The sequence below is a fragment of the Anas acuta genome, chromosome 3 (genome assembly GCF_963932015.1).
Source record: "Anas acuta chromosome 3, bAnaAcu1.1, whole genome shotgun sequence".
NCBI classification, from domain to species: Eukaryota; Metazoa; Chordata; class Aves; order Anseriformes; family Anatidae; genus Anas; species Anas acuta.
This window is the reverse complement of record NC_088981.1, coordinates 105,354,638-105,380,376: the sequence shown is the minus strand read 5'-3', so window position 1 is coordinate 105,380,376 and position 25,739 is coordinate 105,354,638. Positions and strand designations below refer to the sequence as shown.

General features: G+C 35.1%; 1 protein-coding gene across 3 annotated transcripts in view; it reads left to right on the top strand.

Annotated features, from left to right (window-relative positions):
• NBAS (NBAS subunit of NRZ tethering complex) overlaps positions 1–25,739 on the top strand; it is a 178,030-nt gene that overhangs the window by 102,930 nt on the left and 49,361 nt on the right. For all 3 annotated transcript variants that reach the window (XM_068678623.1, XM_068678621.1, XM_068678622.1), the window contains 6 exons: positions 2,396–2,506; positions 5,821–6,071; positions 7,061–7,395; positions 13,063–13,281; positions 13,533–13,735; positions 23,539–23,628. In XM_068678623.1, coding sequence (XP_068534724.1) covers positions 2,396–2,506; positions 5,821–6,071; positions 7,061–7,395; positions 13,063–13,281; positions 13,533–13,735; positions 23,539–23,628 — 1,209 coding nt within the window. The remainder of the gene's footprint in view (positions 1–2,395; positions 2,507–5,820; positions 6,072–7,060; positions 7,396–13,062; positions 13,282–13,532; positions 13,736–23,538; positions 23,629–25,739) is intronic.

Sequence of the window (25,739 nt, the reverse complement as noted above, 5' to 3'; positions counted from 1 at the left end):
CCCAGAATAGGAAAAAGGTAAGCTGTAGGATAGTAATGTCTCTTCGTTTTAAAAATACATTTTATTAACATTTGCATGCAACTGCTCTACGGTGTGAACAAATATATTGAACTCCATATGTTTTGAAAGCACTCCCAGTTGAATTGCCACTAGACTGTCGAAGGGTTAGTAAAAATGAGACTTCATAGCATGTAGTTGAGTGGTCGTGCTGTATTAGGCAGTTGCAAAGATACAATTAATTACTTGTTCAGCTCACAGCTTCCTTGTTCTAATCTTCTCAGTTGACTCCTAATCTGCATTTTCTGATGAAAACAATGTGCAAATTTAATATAATTATGTAGCATATTTTTTTCTTGCTTGCTTTTGATTTATCATTAAATGGCTCGTGTTTTGAATCTTTTATGAAGTGCTGTTTGCAGGAACAAAACCTGGAAGAGATGGTATCTTATTTACAAAAAAAGCTTTGTACTAGAATGAAGAATTTGTTTGCTAAAACTACTTAACAATTTATGTCAATATTATCTTCCATATTTTGGTGAATTCTCATTAGAGCTTATTACACATTAGTTATCAAACATTTAAAGATTGAGGTGCCTCACAGACTTAATCAAGGCTAGTTCTTAAGCAGTTTTCAATTTGGGAAAAATAAAGCAAGAATATGTCAGGGAAGTAATAAAGGAAACTAGAGCAAGACTGAATTGGAATTCCTGAGTTATCAGCTGAAGTTCCATGCAGCTTTAGGCCAACCATAGTGTATAAACTTTCCAAATTATTTTTTACTTGTGTCAAGTTCTCCTCCCGCCCCAACTCGATTACTCTGATGTTTTCAGCCTATCACTGCTTCTGCTTAAATATTTTTATTGGAAGCTGATTTTAATGAATGAGTATCTGTTTTTTCCTTGTTGTATGTAACTGAACCAAAATACTTCTGTTAGATTTTTTTTTTTTTTTTTGTGCCTGAGTGATCTGGATTAGAAAACTTGTGCAATTATGGTGCAATTGGAGTTTCCATAATTTAGTTCATGAATAGTGGGTTCTCAGAACGATTTTGATGCATATGAAATAGGTCCCTTTCCAGAAGATTAAACCAGAATATCCTGTATAAAACCTCTTCAATGTACTGTAGCTCTTAATAGTGTCATTAGTCTCTGAAATACTGTGTATGCTTTTGATGCTCTGGTCTTCTAGTTAAGACATATCTTTTTCTCCCCAGTGCTTTGCAGAATTCAAACAGCTATAGTGTTCCATTTTGTTTTCCTCTTCCAAGCATGAGACTTAAAGGCTGTTAGCTTGAATCTTCATTTTACTTCTCCTTTGTTTTTTTTTTTTTTTTGTTTCATTTTACGTCTTCTGAGGATGAATGGCTGGAAACATCAATCTCATTTCTTGTCATTATAATTGAATCCAGTTCTGGTTGTAATGCTTTGTAGCTGACTGATATGTACAAGGATTGTGAGTGCACATATGCATTTGTATAATACAACAGAGGTTTAACAGAACAACACTGGGGGGGGGGGGGGGGGGGGGACAGCCCTGATTTTCCAAATGCCTGTTTGTGGGAGCATGGAGGTGATCATCAAAATTCCAGCTGAGCAGCACTGTACAGGCATATTTTCAGGTACTTCAGCAATGCATGCTAGCACACAGATGAGAGATGGCTAAGAACCATGCACAAGAACTGCTCCTTTCTTTGCTTTCTTCTGCACTGATCTTAGAGCTGTACTAACTTCAGTGGATTAATAGAAAATAATATGAGGTTAACATCAGGCTTTCATCACTTAACAGATTGTTCTGTTAAAGGGCAATAACACAAACAGTTTTTACTGTTTGTGGGACACTTAGAGAGTGTAGCTGGACACCTTCACACTTTTTTTCAGCCTCCAAAGACTAGCAGTGTTTCTGGTTGTGAACTTCTAGGAAAAGCTTTGAGTATCTACATACCAATCTACATACCAAAGACTTTAGATGTTGCAACTAAATAAGGGCTGCATCATGTAAATGCTATGATGCCTTGGTTCACATTGGTTATCATTTTGTAACTTAAAGGAAAATTATGTTTTTTTTCTGTAGCAGAAAGGTTAAGCAGAAACCCAACTGTCACTAAGAACCAAGGTGTATGTGGAGCAGGTATTTGTCTTTGAAATTTCTCTGTATTTTGATTTGATTTCAAAATTTTCCCTAAATGGACCACAGAACGTGGAAAATGCAACAAGGCACACTTTGTGTATTTTTATTTAACAGTGGTTTAAAACTAGTGAATTAAATCTAGGTCCTTGGTTGAAGAGAATAAGATTAACAAGAAATCATTGCTCTCCTAATGGTAATACTTACTGTCCTGTCTCTAGGGGCTTAGTGTAATTTTTCCTTGTTCTATTTCATGGCTTTTTTCTACAAGAACACTTGAAGAAAATGTATACAAGATTGCTGTTTCTTTGGCTCAGCGATACAACGTCCCCCTTTGGGAAGTTTATATGACCCATCTGGAATTTTTATTCACTGACAGTGGGTAAGTTTTGCAAATTGACATCAGATTCTATTACACAGAAATATGTCCTAATCTGAGATAGAATGGCATTATACTGGGGGCAGATTTAGGTTTGTGTTTTCATATTTCTTGCATGTGGTGTTTTTGTAACCAGCCATGAAAATGTGTTACAAGCAGGCATAAAAGTCCATGTGCATCTTACTGTTCTTGTAAATATCCTGGGACTTTGGTTCAGTTTTTAGGTTTCCACAGCTATCAAGTCCTTGATAGCAAAGTATCTTTACCTTTATAGTCCTTTGGAATAGATCGTGAATTGTGATAATGTTTGTTTATTTTAAAATAAACTTTGGTATTTATTGACCTCTCTTCTAAATAGTAGCAAAGGAAATAACTATATTAGAGCTTTTTAGTTGTGTTATTCATCTGTGTGTGTGTTTTATGGAAGCACTTTTCTACAAGAGTTCTTTGGAACTCTTCTAGACTACAGGATTGTGGCAGATCAGACTTGGCATTGATGGCAAGGGGGATTCTTTTCTTTTGCATTCCCGAGTTGGTTCAAGAGTCTTTTTTTTTTTTTTTTCTTTTCAGACATCTTGTCAGTCAGACAATAACTTTTAGCAAATTGAAAGCGAAATAAACCCTTTTAATGAAAGCCTAAGCTACTTACCTGAATAGTGCATTCAGGTGACAGTGATGTAGAGCCCCATGTGTAATATAGCAGCTCTTATCTACTGTTCTAACAGACATGATGAAATTAGTTGGTTTCAAATTTTAAATTGTGAAAGCAGCTGTAGCTTGCAGCAGTACTTCTACCTCTCTTAACATTAACTATTAAATAAAAAGCATTAAAATGTTTTATAGACCATGGGGTATAAAAAACAAAGCCTGATAGATTTTGGTACATAGTCTGAGAAGGTGATATAACACTCTGTGATTCCTTTGTTTTCTTCAGAAAACAGAGAAGTTGTATCTTTGAAATTTTGGTGCTATTAAATTAATTAGTTCTTTAAACAAAATAGACAGTTGGAGTGTAAACCTGGCAACACCGGGGTGAATATGAAAGAACCAGATCGCTTCTCTGGGACTAAAATTCTACCGAAGGTGTTTTGCACCAGTTTTCCGTCACTTTTTGTTCTGTCCTCTGTGAGTCAGTAATCATAGAATTCTGAAATCACCGAAGTATGAAGTAACGACCTTTTCCCTAATGAAATTCAAAAAAGTCTTGAAAATTGATATATAATAGCATAATATGCTGCTGAGTATGTTTTTGTTGTATCATAATCTCATTTTAAAGTTGATTGACAGCATATGGCAATTACAGTATATTTTACTCTTGAGATTATGGCATTAATAATGCATGCCTCATTATGCATTCATTCTGAAATGAAAAGTTTATTCTAAGACTTACTGCATATTTGGTTAAAGAGATTATTTCTATAAGCCACTTTATGTACAGAGAAGTTCAAAAGAAGCACTTATATGGTTTGTATTAACTATTTCTTTGATTAGTTGGTAACAAATAAACATGTTTTTCTGTTGTGCTGTGAATTTGAACTTGATGAAAATTGCACATAATCACTGTTTCTTAATTAATTGAAAACTTAATTGTTTCTTGGGGAGGATCTGGTCAAATTTGATTGCCAAAGTGCATAAAATGCTTTTTATAATTTTAGCAACAAGAAATTTTATGTTTATCTTCCATGGATTCTATTCCATGATCTTGGTGAACAACATAATGAACCTTTCTTGCTCTCCCCAGCATCCATCCCACTCCCTCAACAAAACAAAAGAGAAACAAAAAACACACAGCAAAACTCTATCGATTTAAAATTTAACATCTCAAATTTCAAACTGTAGGCTGGATGGTATGGAAAGAAAGTGTATTCAGAGCTTTCCAATCTCTTTCTTGATATAAATCAGTTCCAAGTGTCAGTTTTGTCTTACATTAAGAGTATTAAGAGTGAATGACATTTTATTTCCATTAGTAGCAGACATTTTTCCCTTAATATGGTAGAACCATTACACTTAGCAAACAGCTAGAATCTAGAGACCTAAATTAAAGCTTACAAGGTTAGGTTTCTAGCCTGTGGGCTCAGTTCTAGCCATAAAAATAACTCAAAAATAACTTCTCCCTTAGAAATCAGAGATTAATTAAAAAAAAAAATTGTCTGTAGTATTTGCTGTATGAAACTCATCTTTAAGAATGAAACTTACTTACTTGACTTGGATATCAAAAAGAAACCCTACCTTATTTGTGGCATATATACCGAGGGAAAAATGATGTCAAAATTCTAATTTAATCAATTGTAAAGGTAGAAAAAAATCAAATGTGGTTAGAAGACATCAAATCTCAAATTGAAACATACCTACCTAAGGTGGCCTGTGGCTGGATGCGGGGAAGAGTCAGTTTGATGCTCATCCTTAGGTGACTTCTTTCCTTAGATTTTAGGTAAAAATTTCTGTTGAGAAATGTATAAACTCAAGATGAGACTTCATTGATATACATCCATTTTTACCTCTGTTGAGGGGGAAAAAAGGAGTGATTGCATTCAACTGTCTTTTATGTAGTCTGTTGGAAGTGTCTGAATTCATGCTGTGAATGAACTAATGTATTCATTTCAAAAGGGTCAAGAAAAAAACTTTCAGCAGTGAGACTGGCTGAGGTCAACCTGAGATTTTTGGTATTTTCATAAGTTTTTATGGATGACAATTTGAAAGGTAGCATAATAAAACTGTCAAATTAAACGTGAAGTAAGAGTGATAGTGTCAAATAGATAAACTGGTGGACAAGAGTCAATTTTCAGTGATGTTCTCTAAAAGAATGCACAGGTCCTCATTTACTACAGAAAATGTAATAGAATGAGAGAACAGGTTGAGCTGTAAGATTTTAAGATTTTTCTAACATCTCTCAACCACAAGTGCTGTGTGCATATTTTTTTTTGTTATTGTTGGCTTTTGTTTTTTAAGCAGAAGCTTAAAATTCCTATACACATGCACTGGACATGTCTACTTTTACATATAATTAGAGATTTTACATATAATTAGAGATTTGAAATGCTGCTTTGAATCACACATAAAAGTCTTAAGTGTGTCACCCTTAGTCTTCATGTCCAAATAAACAAATAATATGATCAGGAAATGAAAGAACTCCTTAGTTTCAATTCTCCATAAACAGAAGCTATCTATGAACAAGTATTTGCTCTTTCAGAATCTCTTACAAAGTTGAACCTTACTACTCAACAAAGAAAAGTATTGTTTTGTCTCCGTAAGTGTTGAACTGAAAAGGCATTAATGGCATGTCCATGCCTTTAAAGCAAAATTCTTTCTAAATACAGATTGTCCACTCTGGAAATAGAAGAAAGAGCACAAAGTCTTGGTCTTTTTGAGACTTTGAAAACAAGTCCTGAAACTTTACATGAACACATGGTTAAATATGTTTACCCAAGTATTGAAGGTAGAGATCATCAGCGGTTGCTTTATTATTTCACACTCCTTGAAAATTGTGGTTGCTCAGAATTCGTGAAGCATGCTGTGAAACCTGAAACTCACATTCGACTCCTGAAAAAATTCAAAGCAGTTGCACCAGGTAAGAGAGTTAATGTTTTTTTTTTGTTTTTTTTTTTTTTTTCTCCTAGCTGTATTTATTATTCTGTTATATGAGTGTTGACATGGTTATGTTTATCTAATTTATACTTGCCAAGCACTTCTTATTATTTTTTTTCAATGAGCATATCAGATGCCTGCAAGCAATTTGGTGGGTTAGTCGTGCATTATAAGAAGAGAGAAGTTCCTTCTCTTTGTATTACCGGAAATTTAAGTTAAATTTTTTTTGCCTATAATGATAGATTAAAAACAGATTTCTGTTGGTGATGCAAGTCAGAATTATTAGCAATGATGTATAATGATTTTTTAAGAAAAAATAGTCATCCTGAAGCATAATTTTCTAGCCTGCAGGTTCAACATTAACTGTCTTAAGTCATTTGAGAATATTAGCATTTTTGTAAAGAGGGTACTTTTATTTTGTATTTTTTTCTTTGATGTTACTTTTTGTCTTTGCAGAAATACATTATTTATTCCTCTTGCATTATTAGACAATACATATGAAAGAGCACTGCTGGAAAGTATTTTGAAACTTTGAATACCGTTTTCAATTTGCTTATAAAGTCAAGTATTGATAAGATACTATTAAGATGAGCTTTTATAGGATTTATATTTAAAAAAATGGTCTCATGATTCTACGTGCTAAAAATATCCTTGCATATTTGAAAATCTGTGGTTTTTTTTGTGTGTGTATATATATATCAATATATGAAGTCAAAATATGTTCCAGGGACTGAGAGATCTCATATATGAGGTCACCATAAAATCCTGGTGTTATCTGCATGCAAACCTGTCTTCCTCCCCAGTCCGTCAATATACGTGATTGAAAATGGAAGTGGAGCAAGAGTTTTTCTAGTTCTGACTGAATTGCACAGAAATGTGGAGTTTGAGTAGATTTATATTTAAATAACTAAATAACATTGAAAATAACGAATAACTTATATTTCATTTGTCTTTTTCTCCTTCTGTCAATAGGTCTTAATTACAAAAACTTAATAGATGAAAACGAAAACCCTCTGGGAACTCTGGAGCCAGTACTTACGAGTCAAAATATCTTATCTATTTCCAAACTGGCTCCCAAAATTCCTAAAAAAGATGGCGGTATGCTGTCACCAAGCTCTCTTTATGCTGTCTGGTTACAAAAACTTTTTTGGAACGGTGATAACCATCTCATTAAAAAAATACCAGAAACTATGGATGAGTGGCTACATGCATATGATGTGTGTTCAAAGTACTTTGATAGACTTGATCCAGATGATATCATCACTTTTATTGACGAAATTACCTTTTCTTCAAAAGCTGTCACAAAGGTAAGCAGATGCATTTGAAAAAACTCAAACTTCAGGTGAAGCACGGTTGATACACTGTCAGGGAGAAATTCTCAGCAAATATTTGCAGTTTTCATTTTACAATTTTTAAAGATAAATTCGTAAAGCTACCTTCCTATAAACCTCTCTCTTCTTTTTATATCTGTCACTGTATAAAATATATGTATATTTTATATATCACATATCTATATCGTATATCATATATATCGTATCATATATCTATATATATTATGTTTATAACATAGAGATATATGATATATCATATCTATTATATGTATATAGTATATAGATATATATATAAAGGAGTTAGCTCTGAGGATCAGAAAGATTTTCATGGCACCCCAAAGTCCCAGTATTGTGGTTCATCAGAGAATAAGATACTTCTCTTATGTGTTTGTTTATTTCACTTGTGCTGATCCTAAAATTTGCTGTGCTGCAGGCTTCTGTTTACTACCAGGCTTTTGCATTCTGAATAGGATATTCCACAGAGAGGTGTTCCGCCACTGCGTATGGTTTCTAGGCACTGTAATAATGTAAATTATAAACTCTGTTGTAATTTCCATCTTGCTGAAAGCCTGTTACTGAAAGGATGTACTTCTGTGTCTGTAGCATATACTACCAGATCTACAGTTTCTTTTTGCCCAGTGAAATCTGTTTGTAAACGTATTTCTAACATAAAGTTATGTTAGAAATAAAGTACTGTCAGCTGTCTCTTACACCTCTTCAGTGGAACCATTGTTGTGATTAGGTTTTCGATCCTTTGTATCAAGTAAACAAGGACGTAAAACTCAGAGTGTGTTCAAAGGAGGGCAACAAAGGGGGTGAAAGGTCTAGAGGGGAAGGCGTATGAAGAGCAGCTGAGTCCCTTGGTTTGTTCAGCTCAGAGCAGAGCAGGCTGAGGAGTGGCCTCATGGCGGCCTGCAGCTCCCTCACGAGGCGAGCGGAGGGGCAGGCACTGAGCTCTGGTCTTTGGGGACAGCAACAGGACCCGAGGAAACGGCATGGAGCTGGGACTGGGGAGGGTCAGGCTGGGTATTAGGAAAAGGTTCTTCACCCAGAGAAGAACCCCTTACCTGTGCAACCTGCTGTAGCAAGCCTGCTTTTGCAGGGGGGTTGGACCCAATGATGTCTGGAGGTCCCTTCCAACCCCTACAATTCTGTGAAGAGAGTGGTTGGGCACTGCAACAGGCTCCCCAGGGAGCATAGCACTGAGCCTGCTGGCATTCAATAAGCATTTGCTGAAAATGTGGTTTGATTTTGGGGTCATCCTGTGTAGACATAGGAGTTGGACTCAATGCAACTTGTGGGTCCCTTCCAAACAGGGATATTTTGTGATTCTAAATATTCAGGTTTGTATGCCTATCAGGAAAAAACTGACGGTCATGCCAAGGTTTCAGTTGCCAGACATGACCCTGAACTGAGGTAGCCAGGGGATGACTGTGCTATAATGAGATGGTAATAGTGTCTTCATGTGTGATTGCTCCTCATGACTACAAATTCTTTCTGTTAATGTACCTTTCAGGAAAATTTCTCATTTAGTGTGGATGAATGATGCAGGGAAAGGTTGGATAGCCTCCCCTGTGCATGTGCTTTGAAATTTTTTGTTTATTTCTGTTTAGGATTCTAATACAGTTTCTCTAGTCCCATAAGATGAGTAGGAGTAAAGGGAAGGAGCTGTTGATGGCTCCTTCAAGGTTATTGCTGTAGCTATCTAAGTTAACCTTTTTAGCAGAAATCTGCCAGCTTTTTGGATGAAACTCAAAGTCATAAAACAAACTCAATAAGTGTTTGAAGAAGTTGGTCAAATCAGCTGATTTAGTATCTACCATGCACTGGGTTTGGGAATGAAATAGCTCTTTGACCAGCTTGCAACTAAACTAGCCTTTCCTTAAAATTCAGTTAATGGTTTTCAAGTGCAAGTGTATGATGAAAAATTATTGTAGTAGTTATTGAAAAAATATTTCCGAGAGATCTCTTTTCTCTAACTTTCATCTGAAAAGTGCTTCATACATAAAAGTTGTGTTTTGGTTTGCAGTTGTTACTTAAAATTTCATCTTGTTTTGAAGCAGTGATGGTCATGTAATCGCTATTTTAACTCTCTACATCAGCACTTTCTTCCCAGCCCAGTTCTGTGGCCAAGGGCATACTATATTGGTTTCTTACTCCCCTAACACTTTTGTACATTTCCATATTTCATGGAGGTATTGATACTTAATATAGGTAAAAGATTGAAAAAAAAAAAAAAAAACCATAATGATTACCATGAAGTAATTTCTAATCTCACTGAGAACTGAGACAGCATTTTTTTTTCTTTTTTCTTTTTTTTTTTTTGCTTTTAAGCGGACCTTGAGGAGAAGCTTAAAGCGAGATAGTGGAAGTAGGATTTTTAGGAACTGGTCCTGGGTGTCCCTGCTTGGGAATGGGTTGGACCAGATGACCTCCAGAGGTCTCTTCCTACCTCAGCCATTCTGTGATTATGTTGCTGGAATCCCAGGTTTCTGTGGAATTAGAAGGGAAGCTGTTTCTGTCATCTCAGAGTTGAATGTTAATCACAGGCAGTAAGAGTGGCAGGGTCAGGATCTTCATACATAAGTAAATGTTACTTGTACAATACTTTATTGAGAAATACTTAGATATTCTTAAGGAAACTGGCTTCTGTGGTGAATTTTCACCCTAAAGAGTGAAATCTGTTGAGCTGAAATAGTGTGTGATATTCCTTTACTTGAAAATGAAAACAGCTTTTTAGTACTTTTTATCACACGTGGCCTATAAAATTAAAAATATTTTTAAACTATAAAAACTTGTTAAAAGGAAAACTCAACTTCACATTCAAACAAAAATTGAACTAGCCCCTAAGCTGTTTTTTGTCACGGGGTGTGACACCAAATCTCATTACTGAACTGACTAGAAGTATGGAGGGATAGCCATTCACATTTGAGAATAAAATAATCAGAGAAATTAAATAGTAGTGCTGCAGTTCAGCACTATGGAAATATGAAAGCAAAATTAAAATGGTCTTGGAAAGAACCTGTATTCTTTTTTTAATGCTTTATTCTGTATACACTGATAGCCTCATGACTTGCAAACATGCAGTATATTCACACTGTTCTCTAGGATATAACAGATGGAATACTTGAACTGTTTGCCTTTTGCATCTCTCTTAATTGCATTTTGAACATTAGAATATACAGTAGAAGAGGAAAAATGAAAAAGGTAAATGTTTTAATCTTTTATGAGGTTTACAAAATGGATACATAAATCCATCTGTGGTCATTAAATTTTAATGTGATATGAACAGCATCACCTTTTCCCTGCTTATAGTAAAACCTGATGTTGAGACCTTGTTCAAAGTAACAAAATCATACCTAATTTCTTTTAATGGGAATGGAAATGATTCATTTTTGAACTGTATCCTGGGTTGCATAAATAGAAGTGTGGCCAGCAGGTTGAAGGAAGTAATTCTCTTTCTCTGTCCTGATCTCATGAGATCCCACTTGTAGGAGCACATCCAGTTCTGGGGTCCTCAGCACATAAAGACACGGACCTATTGGAGAAGGTCCAGAGAAGGGCCACAAAAACAGTCAGAGGGCTGGAGCACCTCTGCTGTGAAGAATGGTGTTGAGAATTGGGATTGTTCAGCCTGGATGAGAGAAGGTTCCAGTTAAAACGTTTTCCAACTTTTCAATATATAAAGGAGCTTAATTAGAAAGATAGAGAAGGACTTTTTACAAGGATGTGTAGACATAGGACAAGGGGTAATCTGAAAGAGGGATGTTTAGGTAACATCTTCAGAAGAAATTCTTCATTATGTGGGAGGTGAAACACTGGAACAGGTTGCCACAGAACTTACAGATACCTCATCATTGCAAATGTTTAATGTCAGGTTTGATGGGGTTTTGAGCAACCTGGTCTAGTAGAAGGTATCCCTGCCCGTGGCAGGGAGGTTGAAACTAGATGTTCCTTAAGGTGTCTTCCAATCCAAACCATATGATTTTATGATATCCTTTGTATTTACTCTGTTAATACTGGCAAGATTTCCTTCGTTGTTCCCAAAATGTCCTCCCATTTTGCTTTTAGTATTAAATAGCAGTAGATAATTGCTGTGGTTTACAGCAACAGCACTAAAACATGAGAGCAACCCCTACATTTTTCACCATGTATATTTAGCGAAAAGTAATATGCATGGATATATAAAAGCTGTAAAACATTCCACTTGCTATTCTTTGTGAAGCTTTCTATGGCTTTACAAGTAGATAAGTCTAATTCATGATGTAAATATCAAATCGACTTCCTTAAAAAGAATGTTTATAGCAGCTTAATTTTCCTCTTTTTATGGTAAATCAGCCTCTTTCTTATTCAATACCATACAAATTCAAGCTTTGTTTTCTATTTGTGTAATTTTACTTGAAAATTAAAGTTTGCATGTTTTTGTCCAGTATACCAGTAATTAAAACAGCTGATGTTAAAGTATCTAATGCTGTGGGTATGGGCAGAGGAAAGAAAGTATATTGGAAGCATCTTTAAAATGGTACTTGAAATTAAAAATTAGCAAAGTATATATGAATTTTAAAAATGATATTTCAGAGTTTGTTTTGGACTTCCAGGTGAGGCTGCTGGGTTAAGAACACAGCAGTCTGCTGCTTGTCTTGTCTGTATGAAGAGTATTTCTATCTGTATCTGTTCTTGAAGTACTCTTGGTTTCTGGAAGCTTAGAAATCTATAATCATTGCCTGGGTTCTGTTCTGAAGTGCTCAGTTCCATTCTGACATGCAGGAATGACTCCTTTGTGCGTAGTGGGAGACTTCATTCAGTGTATGTATAACTCTGTATCCAGAAATTCATCTCTATGGGAAGTTTAATGGAAAAAAGAAAAAAAAAAAAAAAGACGTTCTTGTTTTGGTTTAAACATGTAGTTGTAAAGGTCTTTCAAAATAGTAACTTGCTGTTCTGTATAACTTGTGCTTTAAATAAGTCGATTTGAAAGGAATTTGTGTCTCCCTCACATCCAATCTGTTGTGGCCTGCACTTTTTAAAATTTGTGAAACTGTAATATCCTTTGAGAGACTGAAAAAAACTTGATAGCTGCACAATCTTCATTGCAGTAGTAGCGTGGTGTAGGTTGCATGTACTGGCAGATAGTGTGAAGTTATCTGCGGTAAATGTGCAAGCAGATCAAAGTATATATATGGCCTAAGTTGGTAGACCTCCAAGTGATCTTCACTTATGATCATAGTCTTGGAGATACATTTCATACCATAAGCTAAACCTAACAAAACTAACCTTAAGTTAATTTTCTGTGTTTGGGTTTTTCTTAATACAAAATTCAAAGAACAAAAACACCACCAACAAAAAAGTGGCAGTCTGCAAAAATCACGAATATTATTTGTTAAGGAAAGTTTGGTATGTTCTATTGTGAGTCAGATTTAATGTCAATAAAAGAAAGGACAACAGAAGAAAGTACATGGGATACTGATCTTTTTTTTTGAATAAATGACTAATAAGAAATATGGTTGTTTCTCCTAAAATAGCTCATTTAGTTTTGTACAATAATGTAGGAAAGTGGAGCTACCTGAACTGTAGGCACTGCTGTAATACAAATAGTAGCATATAGATAATAATAATGATTAAATATTGAGCAATCTTTTTCAGCTGACAGTTGAAACCAGGATAGAAGTGACTAAGAAGGCTATTAAGGCAGTCAAACATCTTTCTGAGAAATCAAGAAAAAAACCTTCTGAGAATGACATGGAAGATGCTGAAAATCCATCTGTTGCTTATGAAAAAACTCTGAATCACTTGCAGCAATCTCTTGCTCATCTGGAAACACTCACTCATAGTTTTATTACTTACTTGAAAAACAGCAAACAGGTAATGGTTACTGATCACATATTTGTTTTGAGTGTAGCTATAACTAGCAGTGATGCACATCAAGCTGCTGTCATATTTTGTTAGTGTTTTATAGCTTTGTTTTTGTTGACCCAGTCTTTTAAAATTCTTTTCCATCAGTCTTTTTTGTTTTGTAGTATATGTATTATCTTGGTAGAAATGAAGACCCTGAATGAAATGTACCTGTAAATAAAGAGTACGTTGTTTCATGTTCAAAAATTATCTGTTCACAGGATGTACTACAGAAGTATGGCTATTTATATGATTTGTCAAGATCAGAGAGAGAAAAAATCCATGACCAAGCAGTAACTATGTGTATAGATGGTCAGCCCCTGGACATGATACAACAGTTGATACAAGTTGCTGTTGGAGATCTAGGTCTTTCTCCCAAGGACATTGTTCAATGTGCTATTAAAAAAATTATATGCACTCTAAGGTAAGTCTACTATAACCATTGAATCTCTCCTCCTTTTTTAATACATAAATAAATAAATAAATATATATATAAATATAATATATATATTGAGCACTTGCTTGCTTTGGATGTCTGGATTTTACAGAAGATATGGCAATGAGAAGAACTGAGTTCTTATGCTCTTGCTGACCTATATTTTTCTATTCAGATAAGATAGTTATATTTCTCTGAGTTTGGGAAGCCTGGGCAATTGGAACAAAACAAGCAACATTACTGATCCTGTTCACTGAAAAGTGCTTTTAAATTTTAAATCTTGGCTTTACAATATTGTTCCATTATGTGTGTGTTTGTACATTTTTGATTTTTTGGCAAATTTATAATTGGACATAATTTTCATTTTAAGAACAACAGAATTAAAAACATGTTTGTTGGAGATAGTGCGTACATGCTTCTGCAGGTATTTGGGCAGCAAAGGTCTAGCAACAGCTGTTGCCACAACAGTTAATTCTACAGGAATAAGTACAATTTCCATCTTTTGAATAACTTGCCAGGGTATTTCGGGAAACGTTCTATTTTTTTATTTTATTTTTTTTATAATTTTCAAGCTTTTGAGATGTGTGTTTCTTTAAAATCATGAATATATAGGCCATAATTCTTTGTTCTTTGTTCTCTTAAAGAACACTTCTTTAAGTTTTTTCTCTTCTTCTTCCACCTCCCTCTGTATCACATCCAACCCCCAAATTAAGTCTAATTGTTCTATGCTTCCTGCAGCATTTTAAAGCAGCAATGATTAAAAAGCAAACAAAACACACAATTAGCTGACTTCCTGGACAGAAACAGATTTCTGATGTGAGGAAGGACGTTTATTTGATCAACTTTTTCAGTGTTGACACTTACTGTTTATTGCTGCTGATAGTGTCATTACAGAGGCGTTCCCTGCCAGAAGTAAGGCTTTATTTCTATCTTTTTCTAGAATTCACAGCTCCAAAACCTAAGCATTTATCTTTTCCATTGTATTACGTAAACCAAACCAATCTGTTCATACAACTACAGCAAGCTGAGTCATCTTTTATTTTAAAAGTATGTAGAAAATGCAAAATAACTAATTTCCATACAGTTTATAGTTACGAATCCTTGACTAATTGTGTCGAGATGTTGGTGAGACCTGAGTGATACAAAGGAAGATGAAATAAGTTGATGGTGGCCATCTTAATCTCATTATCAGAGAGTTCAGAGTTTATATAAACTTCACTACAATGATCTTTTAGTTGCATGATTCTTTGTAGTATGGCTTCTAAATTCTAACACTTGTGAGAAAGAATCTATAGAACTACTATAATCACGGTGTGTTTCTTCAGTACTTGTCATGTCATAAGGAAGGAAGATTTCTGTATTGAAGAGCATACTGCCCGTTGGGTTAGCAGCAGCCTCTATTTAATGTATGTAATGTCTTCTAGCCCAGAAGGGATGTTGCTTTCATTCACGAGTCTGAGACTGAAACCATTTTAATTTAACTTGCATTAGGGAGAATGTAACGTCTCTGGGAATATAGAACTGTTAAAAATACATGTGTGTGAGCATAGTGAGAATATGGACACAGGTGAGGGAAAGAAAAGCATGTTTATTGAAAAGCTGTTCAGTTAAATAAGGTGCTTTTTATTCATTGTGTTTAATACTCAGTCCTAACTGAGCTTGCCATTTTTAATACCTCCTGTGGTTTGGTAAGAGATTTGGCAGCTTTCATAGCCATGGTGACCACAAAATTCTTTTGGCACAAAATGTTAGACATAAATTAGTATGTCTTTTGAGGTTCAACTTTTTCCCTGCCACAGTGTAAGGCACTATCTAAAGGATAGGTTATTTATTAGGACAGTGAAGTAATAGGGAATGTGGTTTGTGGGCTCAAATGGCAATCTATAAGTTGAGTGTACATTGATAAGGTTTGTTAGGATTGAATAAGCCTGTGAAGATGCCCTTATTCTTTTAACAAGGTTTAGGATATTTGAAAGTCTGTGAATTTTTGTAGCTACTTAGGAACAACCTGTCCTCTTTCCTGTCAAAGAGTTAGCAGAGTTCAGCCCTATGACTTAACATGATTGAATCAGTGTGTCTTTCTGGATGTTTTCTGACAACCCTTGACCAAAGAGTATATTCAGTCTCCATTGCTGTTAGACTACATCTGAGATGTGAAATTCTGAAAGAAGCAAACAGAGAATGAAGTTCTAGGGTTTTACATCTATATCATTGTTCAGGAAAAAAATAGAGCACAAGTGTTTTTTTTTTTTTTTTTTTGTGTGTGTGTGTGTGTGTGTGTTGGTGGTTTTTGTTTTTTCATCATAGTTGACAGAATACCAATCAGCTCTTAAAAATCTTTTTGTTGGTTATGTTCTTTTTCCTTCAGAGCAGCACAAAAACACTCACTTTTTTTTTTTTTTTTGGTTTGGTTTGGTTTTTTGTTCTTCTGTAGTCCAGTGACAGCAATTCATCAGGGATTTTTATTTGTAGATGCTGTCTTGGATTTGATGTTGCAGAGTGCTACCTCTGCCTGGCTGTGTCTTTGATGTACTGAATATTCCAAGTGAAAGACCATGTGTTGATGACCTATGTGATCAGTAGAAAACTTACTTTATTTTTTTGAGGAAGAGTAGTGGCAGGGGATAGGGGAGAAGGTAGTTTTATATCATAACAAATGAACAGATATTTCTCATTTAACTATTTAGAACTCTCTTCTGAAGTATTTCTGTTCCAAAGAGATGTATGCAACACATACTAAAGAGTATTCAATTGTTAAATGGCTGTTAAACTCTATCACTTTTAAAACCAGCTTAGATGGATAAAACTTCTGCAATTTACTTGATTCTTTTGCATGTGGAAGAATTACATGTGGGTAGGATGATTTGAATACGCATGCCAGAAATACAGAAACAAATATAGCATGGAAAATAATGTATAGCTCTACCTATTTTTTTCCTTAGCATTTGTGTGTATAATCAGATTGGATAGTCACAGATAAAAAGAAGGGAGCCTGTCAAAGCATTTGCAGCCCTCTTTGACAGAAAATGAATGTCTTCTGTCACTCAGTTTGAGTGTTCATAGCATCCCCAGTAATGGCAGAGTTTTCTGCATAGCAACATCAGTAACATTGTCTTTCTTGTATGGCCATGTCCATTTTGTGAGGAATAATTTGGCTTTAGATGATCCAGGTCTTGATGTTCCTGGCTGGAATGATACATCTGGTCTGTGTGATGCATCTGGACATAAAGTCTATTTAATTCAACAGTAGTGATTCATATTAATATGCAGACTAGGATGGATGTCCTGAAATTCTTTTACTCTTCTCTATACTAACATATTTGCTTTTTATACGCGTTGCAAAGCTTGAATGTCTGAAAGTTTATTTAATAAAGTTTTTGCATATAGACCACAACCAATAATTCTTAATCAGTACTTAAAGAATGGAAAGCCATTAAACCATTAAAGAATGGAAAGTGCATCCCTCCAGTGGAAAAAAATGGAAAGGCAGAGGAATTACTTGGAGGCTTCAGAAGAACTCAGAAATTCACAACTTTTCATCTGGTTTGTGATGTGCATTCTTTTGACAAGTATTCTTCTTTATAAATACAAACTGATGTTAAAAAACAAAAAACAAAAAACAAACAAAAAAAAACAACCAAAATATTATGAAACAAGATGGCCCAGTTAATTTACTTTTTTTCTGTGCAACAGGATGAGAGGAAAGTCATGTGGTAGGTAGTAGTCACATAATGAAGTCTGGAAAGTTTGCCTACTACAGTGGTAAAAAGCATAAAGTAAAAGCCAATGTAGAATAAAAAATACTTAAAATATTATTATCCCTCTTACGAAATTCAGCAAGATGATAATATTATAAGGTAGAGTCTCTTTAAATATAGTGAGCATTTAAAAGAAAGGTTGTGACTTGTCATCTCTTTAGCCTGCTGGCTTTGATGCCATTGCTGTGAATGAAATTGTATGCATCTCTATCCTATGCTCAGATATTAGCTTTCTAGCTAGACCATAACACAAATCAAAACACATTAACCACAGCATTTTTGTGCAACACTTTAACTTCAGGGTTCATGGACAAAAAGATATGTTTAAAGAAAAAGTCTTGCCTGTGAACCTGGAAAGCTGAATTATTCTTCAGTAATTGTAACGTTTCAAGGGAATACTCTTCACATTTTTTTTTCCTGAGCTTTGATATGTTATACAGTGCAGTTATTTTATGTAGTAGTTTTGCAGAAAAGAAATTCCTTTGACAATTAACATTCAGAGTAGTGCTTGTAGGGTTATAACACTGAACTGGAGTTTGCCTGGATTTTCCGTAGCTATGGTGACAGGGAATGTAATTAAGGTACAGTGACCATAAATGAAGTAGGCCTGTGTGGATGTAAAAAAATGTGGTAGTGCCTGTGATTTACCTGAAACTTAAGCAGAGACACATCATGTCTGTGACTGAATATATGCATCCTTCCTTCCAGTTTCATAACTACAACCCCCCTTCAAACACAGTAAAATATCTTCTGTTATTAAAGTATTGACTGACTACTGCAGAAGATTCTTCAAGAAAATGTTGCCTTTGTGAAAAATTACTTTTTTTTTTTTTGTCTTCGTGCTGGGTTCTGCAGCTGGGATGGAGTAATGCCAGACATGGCATTACAGACATGGGTACAGACTGAAGATGAGTCATCTCAGCAGAAGGGGATCTGGGGGTGCTGGACAACGGGAGGCTTAACATGAGCCAGCAACATGCCCTGGGCAGCTAGAACAAACTGCATTTTGGGGTGTATCAAACACATCATGGCCAGCTGGTCAAAAGAGGTGATTCTCCTCCTGTGTTTAGCGTTGGTGCAGCCTTACCTCATTGCTCTCTGCAGCTTCCTGATGTAGGGAGGCAGAGGGGGAGGGAGGTGCTGTTCTCCTCTCCCTGGTAAACAATGACAGGACATGAAGGCATGGCACAAAGCTGTGCCAGTGGAGGTTCAGGCTGGACATCAGGAATTTTTTTTTTTTACCATGAGGGTGGTCAAACACTGGAACAGGCTTTTTGGAGGGGTGGCTGATGTCCCATGCCTCTTGATATTCAAGTGGCATTTGGACAATGCCCTCAATAACACAGTTAAATTTTTGGTAAGCCCCAAAGAGGTCAGGCAGTTGGACTAGATGATCTTTGAAGGTCCCTTTGAAGGTCCAACTGACTGAACTGTTCTGTTCTGTTCTATTCTGTTCTGTTCTATTCTGTTCTATTCATTTTTTAATAGCGTACAATATTACAGGCTTAACATCTGCCATATATTCGCAGAAACAGTAACTCTTGTTAAATATAACATATGTGTAGTTATTTGTCTAAGGGTATAATTTCAGAAGCAGCATTGTCCAGTTCTGTTAACTGCTTTTCATAGAATCATAGAATCATAGAATATCCTGAGTTGGAAGGGACCCTTAAGGATCATCAAGTCCAACTCTTGACACCGCACAGGTCTACCCAAAAGTTCAGACCATGTGACTAAGTGCACAGTCCAATCTCTTCTTAAATTCAGACAGGCTCGGTGCAGTGACCACTTCCCTGGGGAGCCTGTTCCAGTGTGCAACCACTCTCTCCGTGAAGAACCCCTTCCTGATGTCCAGCCTAAACTTCCCCTGCCTCAGCTTAACTCCATTCCCGCGGGTCCTGTCGCTGGTGTTAATGGAGAAAAGGTCTCCTGCCTCTCGACACCCCCTTACGAGGAAGTTGTAGACTGCGATGAGGTCTCCCCTTAGCCTCCTCTTCTCCAGGCTGAACAGGCCCAGTGCCCTCAGCCGTTCCTCGTACGTCTTCCCCTCCAGGCCTTTCACCATCTTCGTAGCCCTCCTCTGGACACTCTCCAACAGTTTCATGTCCTTTTTATACTGTGGTGCCCAGAACTGCACACAGTACTCGAGGTGAGGCCGCACCAGCGCAGAGTAGAGCGGGACAATCACCTCCCTTGACCTACTAGCGATGCCGTGCTTTTATCTTCCTTTACTCTGTAATTCTTGTGCACAAAATTTAAAGTAGAAAAAAAGCTACTGTCAACAGAAATTAGTTACTTCTTCAGAAGAAATCATGGGATTCTGAAGGTTTTGGTAATGCTGATAGTCTAACTAGACTTATCTAAGAGTCAGTTTATTCCATGACCAAGATCACTCATGTCATGTATTGGAAACTTTCCATGATCCATGACTTAAGGAATGTTCGTGGATGATGAAGAGAAGTTTGTATCATGAGTGAGAATCTTCTACTTAGGAGTCTATGTAGTCAGGGAAGGCATTTTAGCTGTTGAAGACATTATGGCCTCCTTTGTGCTCAGATGGATTTTGTGTTTCATGAAATTTTGGAAGTATTCACCAGGCAATGAGCAGGACAGGTTTGGTGGGAATTCTGAATTTGTATTTAATAGACTGAGCACCTAACTTAGGAGGAAAGCAGATTTTTCACCATCTCATCTCGTTTGAGCAGGGGTTCTTCAGGGAAATCTTGCAACCTGGTATCTTATAATTTGATAATAATTCTTACAGAAATGACTGTTTGACGTTATGGCTTCTTTTCCCCAGTTTGGAATGATAACACCAACAATGTATTACTTGCTTATTTTCCTGTTATTTAAAAGAAGCACAAAATAGAGAAAAATAAGGCTGGATAAAGGAAAGAATTATCAAGTATTTATGATGAATAGTATAATTAGGTTAAAAGACTTAGATGGATTTAATTTATTATCCTTTCAAGCATTCTTTGTACTTTGTTGCATTTGAAGAACTTGATTAAATATGCATCACTTTTTCTGAAACTGAACTGAAATCAAAATAAGCTGTTATCAGTGTAATTACACCAGGCTTATACCTATGAGGTGAATGCTGAATTGTATGTTGTTTAAAACATGCATCAAGTAGCGTATAATCTGTATAAAAAAATAATCCTTCATTAATTATATTTGATTCTGTTAGTAGCTGTTAATTTTAAATCAGTAAGAACAAAACAAATGACACAATATTTGTCTTGTGGGCTGTAATCTCTTTTTTGTTTCTGTAACAGTTCTTGGGAAGTTTTTGGGAAGTACAGGCAATATTAAGCTTTTTAAAAGATTTAAAAATTCAAAGATTTAAAAGATTCAAAAAAGATGCTAGATTTAATTTCTTTTACATATGTTTTTAGTATAGATAGCTCTAATTTATTGCTTGAGATTTGCCTCTTTTTATTTTCTTCTCCTTGCCTCCCTCTCAGTGGAATAGTACCTGTCTGTGGATGACGAACTCTAAACTTCGAGCAAATGAATGTATCTACCATACCCAAGAACTGGCTTCACAGCTGTATTGTCTGAAATAGTGATTTGCTGTTTTCAGAAATGTCCATCAGCTTTTGTGTATATGTTTCTCTTTACCCATGTTTTTTGAAGTGCTTAGAACCTGGTTGCCATAGGAGCTACAGATTCTCATGTCTAATTAGAGATTAAGGGCTTTTGCAAGTTAAGGGACTTTTAGCAAGTGCTAGGACTGTTCAGAATCAGTCTGCAAAACTGAAGAAACCCAGAAGCTAAGGTTTGCTAGTCATTCTCCTTTCATATGAAATTTACATAGGTACACTAAATGTAATTTGGAGTAAGTAGAACTACTAAGATCTCCATGGCCCGTCCCTACTGCAGCCTTATTTCTTTTCCATTTCAGGTAACTATCGTTCTCTTAGTACGTAAGGTTTATAAATATTCCCTTAGTTTTCTTTAGATATGCAATATTCATATGCTTTGTTGATGTCCTCTTATTACAAACTTACTAAAACAAACAAACAAAAAAACCCCACAAAAAATAATACAGAAAAATGTAAAGTGAGCCTACGGAGAGGACATTAATGAAGAGTCTTATTTCTGGTCACTCAGGGAATATATTGTAGATTTTCTTGGCTTTTTCATTTTAAAACAAATTTGAAACCACCTCTTAATGCTAATTGCAATGAATGGTTACTTTAATACTGCTGTTCTTTCTATGATTTCCACATTTGTGTAGTGCTGGTGTAATCTAAATGTAGAGGATTTTGTTTGTTTCATTTTACAGAGCATTCTGATCTGGTGTGTCTCCTCTGTGGAAAAATACAGACTTTTCTGAGACCAAAGTATTTGACTGGACAGACATTTTCCCCCTTTGGGAATCTGGAACCCTGGATATTTCTTTACCATAAACTATAACTTGATTATTTTCAAATATTCTCAAGATGTTTTAAATATATGAATTTAAACTTAACACTTCTAAAATTTTCTGAACTACCGTATGACAGTATTGGTATTAACAATAGCACTTCTTTGATGATCCCATCAAAGTAACAGTATTTTTTGAGGAAAAGACTGGTATTATGATCTTTTCAGTCTTACTTCATACTTGTGAGTGTGGTATAATAACACAAAAGGAATGGTAAGGTAAAACAATATTTAGATTTCATTGTGCAACAAATTATCTTGTATCTGTTCTGAATGAAGTCACATGTTTTTTAATCTATTGCTGTTCACTGAAGTGCTAGTCATGTTAAGTTTTAAAAAAAAAAAATATATTGAATACAGGAAGACACTAAAGATTTTAAGAATTCAGGTTTGTATGCCATACAGTATAATCATTTTTAGGCAAAATATTTACCTTTCTGAAATAATACATGACAAAATTATAAAAATTCATAACTCTTGACACAAAATCTGTGAAATAGTTCAGTAAACTGTAATTTTTTTTTGCAAATTAGAGTCAGCTACAGAGTATATTTTTGCTTTAAACAACAGTCAGCAGACTCTAGACTTTTTTTTTTTTAAGAGATATAGTAAGAGGCTGACATTTTTAGTAGCAGAATAGCTTTGATATGCTGATGAACAGTAGAGAAAATACACCTTATCTCTGGGTTTTTGAGTCATCCTAAGTAAACTGACTTTGGAACTATTTGCTTTTGCCTTCCTTTGCTTCAATGCAGCATTGACAAACTCTTAAGATAGGCAAAACTGTTGTTTTTCTAGTTCAGTACAGTCATCATTGCTACTGAAGTGAAGCATGAAGAGACACTGTAATTTATTGGCATGCCAGTGTGAAATCTCTTCCTCTCTCAGCACTGAGTTGCATCTCAAATTTGTTTCCCTGAAAATGTTAGCAGAAAAAAATCACTTCCACTGCATTAGTAGTGAAGCTTTTTCTCCTATCAGGATGACTTTTCCAATATTTATTTTCACCATGGAAAAACATTATGGTTTAACTGGAACATCTGATGGGCAGTGTGATTCACACTCTTCCGACCTATGCGCAATAAGCCGGCAATGGAACAACATCCTATCTTCCCCTTTCCCACACACTGTTCTTGAACAACCCTTTTTCTCTTTTTTCCTTTTGTTGCTTCTGGTAAGCATGAATCAGCAGAAAGGATTCTTTTGACATCAGGTTACAGTCAAGTTGGTTTAAACCAATATGATACAGTATGAGGATATTTGGAAAGAAAAGATGGTGATGCTTAAGTGTATTTGTTTACTTATTACTGATGAGATATTTAAGGCAATAAACATGTGTTTTGCTATGCTACTCTGTGTTATAAATGTTAAATTTTATCTCTATTTTCTTTCCAGTTTCACTGATGTCTTTTAGTATTTGTCTTTCCAACTTTTTTCTTGTTACTCCTTGTATTGCTTTGATACAAAAATAAGGGTGCTAATTAAGCAAGGAAAGTAGAAAACTTCCATAAATGCTGAACAATTCATATGTATCCTGCAGTTGTACAGATTTAGATACAATGTTAAGGGCTTTTCATGGTGAATTTTGTCTTACTTTAACAGAGCAAATGACAGTTCTTCTACATCAGTGAAAGATCCACTTGGAATCCTAGAAGGCATCGTTTCTGCAGTGCATGCAAGTGTTGAAAAAGGGTAAGAACTTACTATATGGATTCCTTGGTTAGGCTTTGAAAGATACTTCTCATGAAAGCCTTGAAGGTACAATACTGAATATGGATCATTTTTTCTTTCATGGGTGTATATAATGTGTTTACACTTTATTTCCTAGGATTTTATTTGGAACAGGCTATCACTTACAAGGTTCAAAATCTGAGGCCTGACAGAAGCTTTTACTTGATCATTTGGAAGAAGGCAACTCTCTGAACATAAAAATTACGTAACTATGTATTATGATAATTTGAGGAAATGATATTTCTGCTCTGACTCTACTAGAAGTAGAGTACTTAGGTTTTTTTTGTTTCAGTTTATTATGTAGCTTGCAAATAACATTGACTCACTTTAAATATCTGAATTTAGATGCCAAACTTACCAATATTTGTGGCGTATAGTGCAGAAATAATTTCATAAATGCTCATCTCTATTTTTAAATTCTCTTTTATGGATGCCCTTATTTCAGTTCATACAAAGGTCTGTCTTACTGATGTACTTCCCATTGCCTTTCTGTAAAAGGCAAGGAAGACAAAAAAAAAAACTTTCCAGCTGTACAAACTAAAAACTTGTATTTAATAATAATAATTAATAAATAAATAAATCTTCATGCTCTCTAGTAGCAAACAAAAACAATTAAATTATTAGTACGGAGGCTCTTCTACTGGTATTATGTAAGTATTGGATACTGAAGTAGACTGACATCAAAATCTACAATAAATCTCATTTACAGCATTATAAGGTAGCATGGGAGAGTCGGTAATTTTTTTTCCAAGTTGCACTTTCTGGAGTCCTTAGGTGTATACTTCAACATGTAACTGTTAAAACAATAACCTGGAGTGAAAATCGATGTGATTACAAGAAGCTATTTACATTCTTTTTTAAGTTAATCTTACTTATCTTAAACTTCAGCTATTCAACATAGAAAAATATAAATCTTCTCCTAAGGAAAGCATGTATAAGTATCAGGTGTGAGGTCTGCAAAACTGTAGAAATATTCAAACAGTTCCTCTTAATTCCCAAACTTGTAATTTACAGTTTGAATGCCACCTGTTTAGCTGAGGCATGTCTAATTTAGCTAAAGTTCTGCACTGAACAACATAATTCAGACAATATAAAAACTAAATAAAATTGAAATCCTTGCAATCTGAAAATCTAAGCTGTCAATGTTTATTATTTCAGAGCTGCAAGACAGGTTAAATTGGTATTTTCTGTCTGATATTACTTTCCCATCTGTCTTGTTAAGACAAATAAGAGAACATTAGTTATAAATCACACTCCACCTGGAACCACTTTCTTGATTTTAAATAAATAAATAAATAAGCTTTACTTTGAAATACTACTGAAAAAATATCAGAATAGAATTTACTGATGTTACATGGTAGTTTAGAGCCAGTAAAGTACAGAACACGTTATTCTGTCTGCAAATAGCTGGTTGGTTGAGTTCATGGTAATCTGTATGCTTTAAATGCTCTCACATGGTTAGGATGTGTTCAGCATAATACACGTTTTAAAATTAAAAATTTTATTAATAGTTTTTTTATTTCTCTAAGTCAGGAAATAACAAAAATACTATTTTTTCTTTTAACATTTTTTCTTACCTTCTAGGAGTTACAGGCATTTTGTAATCATTATCATGTTAGGACATAAAGTAATCCACCTTGCTAAAGATGATGATGTAGGAAAATAAACAAACAGCTAAAGCCACAGGAGATACTAATTTGTGTATATGGAAAGTAAAAAAGGGATATGTAAGAAAATAAAGAATACAGGAGAATTTGAGCATTGGATACAAAAAAAAAAAGTCACACCTGAAAAGCAAGCAGTCAGGCTGGTTTTACGTAAGGTCAAATAGTGTGCAGGTATAGGCATTGATCAGGACCAGTCACAAGAAAACAGCTTTTGTTTTTAAATGTTGAAATTTGGCATTGTTGTTATAAAATTGGCAGTCAAGGTAGTGTAGGAGACAATACATTACTGTTTGGATAGATGGAGTTCTATGGTCTTTATGTGGTTACTTGATTTTTTTTTTTAAAGATTCCTATACCACTTAGTTTTAGGCACCTGGTTTACAAGGGCTGGTTTCTCTTCTGTCT